Source organism: Taudactylus pleione, unplaced genomic scaffold (assembly GCF_031769625.1).
Source record: "Taudactylus pleione unplaced genomic scaffold, aTauple2 ptg000201l, whole genome shotgun sequence".
NCBI lineage: Eukaryota > Metazoa > Chordata > Amphibia > Anura > Myobatrachidae > Taudactylus > Taudactylus pleione.
Window position 1 is genome coordinate 60,382,085 of NW_028284603.1, and position 4,276 is coordinate 60,386,360.

At 50.5% G+C, this 4,276-nt stretch overlaps 1 protein-coding gene across 1 annotated transcript; it reads left to right on the top strand.

Moving 5' to 3' along the window:
• The first annotated feature begins 704 nt into the window (after positions 1 to 704).
• On the top strand, positions 705 to 3,668 carry LOC148518642 (uncharacterized). The gene is made up of 2 exons (XM_088477645.1): positions 705 to 1,569; positions 2,278 to 3,668. Exons 1-2 carry the CDS (start codon positions 705 to 707, stop codon positions 3,666 to 3,668), a joined length of 2,256 nt encoding a protein of 751 aa, XP_088333771.1.
• Positions 3,669 to 4,276: the final 608 nt, after the last annotated feature.

Below are 4,276 nucleotides of genomic sequence, written 5' to 3' on the forward strand. Positions count from 1 at the left end.
AAGGAGTTTGACAGCCCAGCTGCTGACCCCGACCCTTCCAAGAAGTTGGCGGTAGAACAGGTCGAGAACCCTCTTCCACTAGAGGACGAGATGGAGGCAATGGTGGAAAGCCTCGTGGAGGAGGTAGTACCTGACCTGAATGCTGACAACTTAATCGAACAGCTGATCCAGAGCTGTATGCAGCCGCCCCAACAGGGCGACCCAGCAACCGTTCAAGAGGAAGCACCGCCCGACAAGAGTGGTAGCTAAATGTATTTTCCGTGTTCTAACCTTCTTTCTCCCAACTAATGGTGTCTTTTTCCCTTTTTACCATTAATGTGAGGAGTATTAAGGATAAGTTTAGAAGACAGTCTGTGTTTGCATTTTTAGATACTCAGAAATGTGATGTTTACATGTTGCAGGAATGCTCTATTCCTTTTTCCAGGTCTTATAGACATCTGGGCCGGCAGTGGTCTCACGGTCCGTCTTATTGGTCTGGTGGGGGTGAGTGTAAGTCTGCAGGGGTCGCCATTCTTATTAGGGGGAGCCTCTTCACACTAGATTCTGTTCAGGAGCTCGTCTGCGGCAGATTGCTTATCGTAGACGGCTCCTGGGCAGGTGAGCCTATTAGGCTAATCTGTGTGAATGCATCCCCTGGTAAGAATGAGCGTTTGGAGCTTTTCCAGACCCTGCGGCTGCAGCTCGCAACCACTAGGGCAGTAGTGATGGCCGGAGATTTCAACTGCCCCATGGAGGAGGATGGACGCAGCACCTGCAACACTGCTAAGCTTGATTTGACATCTAAACTGCTCATAGAAATGGTAACCGAAGCTTCTCTGCGGGATGCTGTGGGCTCCATGGGGGCTGGCTCCGTGAATTACACGTGGAGCCGCCCCGATGGCTCGGTGCATTCCCGCATTGACTTTGTGTTTACCTCTAGAGCAGTGAAGCAGAATAGGCATGCTATGGTTCCCTGCTTCTTCTCTGACCACAGAGCCATTCTCTTCCAAGGAGACCTGGGCAATGGTTTTCCTCCTGGCCCAGGCTCGTGGAAGTTGAACTGTGCTCTGCTGGAAAGGGAGGAGGTGCTGGCCGAGCTGAAGGATGCCTACATCACATGGAAGAATGATAAATGTTATTTTGAATGCATGAGTGATTGGTGGGAATATGTTAAGGCTAACATTCGCAGTTTCTTTCAGGTCAAAGGAAGACAACAGGCGTGCGACCGAAAGAGGAACTTCAAGGGACTGCAGAGACAACTGCAGTCCCTGCAGGACCTCCAACGGTACGGCTGGGACGTGAGAGATGATCTGGAGGAGACCAAAAAGAGCCTGAAAGGGCACTTCGAGGAGGAATCCAGACGCATCGTCTTCCGTTCCAAGGTGGAGAACCTGGAGAAGGGTGAGAAATGTAACTCTTTCTTTTTCAGGAAACTCCACTCTGGCCACACGCCCCTGACTGAGCTGCGAGATGAGACCAGTATTCCCAGGCAGGGGAAGGAGGGCGTCATGAAGGTCATCACGGACTACTATGGCGACCTCTACTCCCCAAAGACGACGGACAGTGCTGTGGCTGATGAGTTCCTGTCAGGTATCACTAACGCTATTGATCCTGCAGGTAAAGCAGCCATGGATGCTCCCTTGGTGTTGGAGGAGTTGCACTCTGCTGCTAAATCCTTTAGGCAGGGCAGGACCCTGGGCAGTGATGGTCTCCCAGCAGAGCTCTATGTAGCGCTGTGGGACCTCATTGGCCCGGACCTGCTCGAGCTGTACAAGGAGATGGTGGTGGAGGGCAAAATGCCTCCTTCACTGAGGGAGGGACTGATCACGATCTTGTATAAGCGTAAGGGGGAGAGATGTGAGCTGAAAAATTGGAGGCCCATCTCTCTCCTGAACGTGGACTACAAGATCCTGGCCAAGGTACTTGCCAACAGGCTGAAGGCTGTCATCGGACAGATCATTCACCCGGACCAGACCTGCGGCATTCCTGGCCGCAGGATTGCAGATAGCCTTGCCCTCCTCAGAGACACGGTCCATTACATCAAGGACCGGAACGTGCATGCGGCTCTGGTCAGCCTTGACCAGGAGAAGGCCTTTGACCGTGTCTCACATGAGTTGATGGGTAGGGTCCTGCAGAGGTTTGGGCTTGGTGAACTGTTTTGCACGTATGTTAACCTGATGTACCTTGATATTCACAGCTCGGTGTTGGTGAACGGCTGGAAGACTGACCCCTTTCCTATTCTATCTGGGGTCAGACAAGGCTGCCCTCTTTCACCTCTTCTTTTTGTTTGTGTTATAGAGCTCCTGGCTGTATGCATCAGACGGAAACCAGAGATCAGAGGGGTCATCGCACCGGGTCCAGACCGTAGAGAGGCCAAGTGTTCGCTGTACATGGACGACGTCACTGTCTTCTGCGCTGACCAGAGTTCGGTGACAGCACTCGTCCAGACCTGCGAGAGCTTCGGCCGAGCTTCAGGGGCAAAAGTCAACTGCGGGAAGTCAGAGGCTATGCTGTTCGGGCAGTGGCACCTGTCATCCTCCACTCCATTCCCCTTTGCTGTCAAGCCGGACTTCATCAAAATTCTGGGAGTCTGGCTTGGTGGTGAAGGTGCGGCCCTGAAGTGCTGGGATGAAAGACTTGCCACTGTAAGGCAAAAAATTGGACTGTGGAGCCTCAGAGACCTTACCATCAAAGGAAAAGCACTTGTACTGCGCAACGAGATCCTTCCCGTTCTGCAGTACACAGCGCAGGCCTGGCCACCTCTGGTCACGGTCTGCAGGGCCATCACAAGGGCAGTGTTTCACTTCATCTGGGGCTCCAAGATGGACAGAGTAAAGCGGACAGTTATGTACAAGGAGCCCCTCAAAGGTGGAAAGGGAATACCAGATATCCCCACCATGCTGCGAGCCTTCTTTGTTTGCAACTGCATCCGCAGGACTTTGTGTGAGACTGATAATGACTCTGCAGGAAACTCCATGTCTCGCTTTTTCCTCCTACCCCTTTGGAGGGCCCTAGGCTGGGCAAAGTGGGACAGCTCCATCCCTTACAACTGGAACACTCCCTGGTTCTACCTGGATGTGTCCAAGTTTGTGAGGGAGCACCAACTGGAGGGAGTTAAACCTGACTTGTGGAAACCTAAGACTATCCACAAGCTCATCAGAGCCAAAGACATTATGGAGCCTATTCCAGGGCTCCCTTCAGCAACTGCCAAGCATGCATGGGAAAATGTGGCCTCCAAAAGGCTCACAAATAGACACAAGGACATGTCATGGATGGCAATCCAAGGGGGTCTGCCCCTAAGGACATTCATGCACTCCCGGAACCTGAGCAGGTACAGACATTGCCCCTGGTGTATCTCTCACGAGGAAACATCGATGCACCTGTTTTGGGACTGTTCTTATGCACAGTTGTTGTTAGATGCCCTGGAAAATGAACTCAAAGACTGTGTGCCAAGGAGCAACCTTTCGTACCACTCGGTACTTTATGGACTGTTTCCTGGCACCCACACCTATGGGGCAATCCAGGAGGCCTGGCGCCTTATGAACTGTGTTAAGGACGCTTTGTGGCTTGCCAGGAATCGCCTCATTCTGCGGAGGGAGAGGATGTCTATCCAGGACTGTCGCAGGCTGATTCACAGCCTGCTAAGAGACTATTCCATCATGGACAGCCCTGAGGAAGAAGAGGACTAAACCCCCCTTCTTCTGCCCCCTCCCCCCATGCTTGATTGTCCAACAAGGACTGGGACAGTGGCCCCTTCCCCCATTTTTCACAGAGACTGATGTTTTGTTGATATGTCTTTCTATTTATTCACCCTTCCCATATATGTGTCTGTCTTTCAATAAAAACTTCAGTTCTGTGATTCCCCCCTCCCTTCCCCTCTACCCTCCACACCCATAGACCTTGTTGATTGTTGTTTTTGTTTAAGTAGTGAATGAATAATGCAAAGTATTATGTATAGTATAGGATGCCTTGTGCTATATGTTTTGCAATGCATTATATTGTATGTTTGATTATGTTTGATAGTGTATTGGGTTTAGGCTGTGCTGCGACACAGTACACTTGTATGTGTGATTTATGTATGTTTTTTGCCATCTTTATGTTAATAAAGAATGCTTTTTTCAATCAAAAAAACAGAATCAGGACAGGTGGCAGACTGAGCTTCTGCCTCTTACCTGTTATTAAAGCTTTACTAACTGTTGCTGCTTGACTGGATCCTGGAATATCATGGCTCTGTCTGGAAACAAGATATATACTCGAGTATAAGCCGAGTTTTTCAGCACATTTTTTGTGCTGAAAA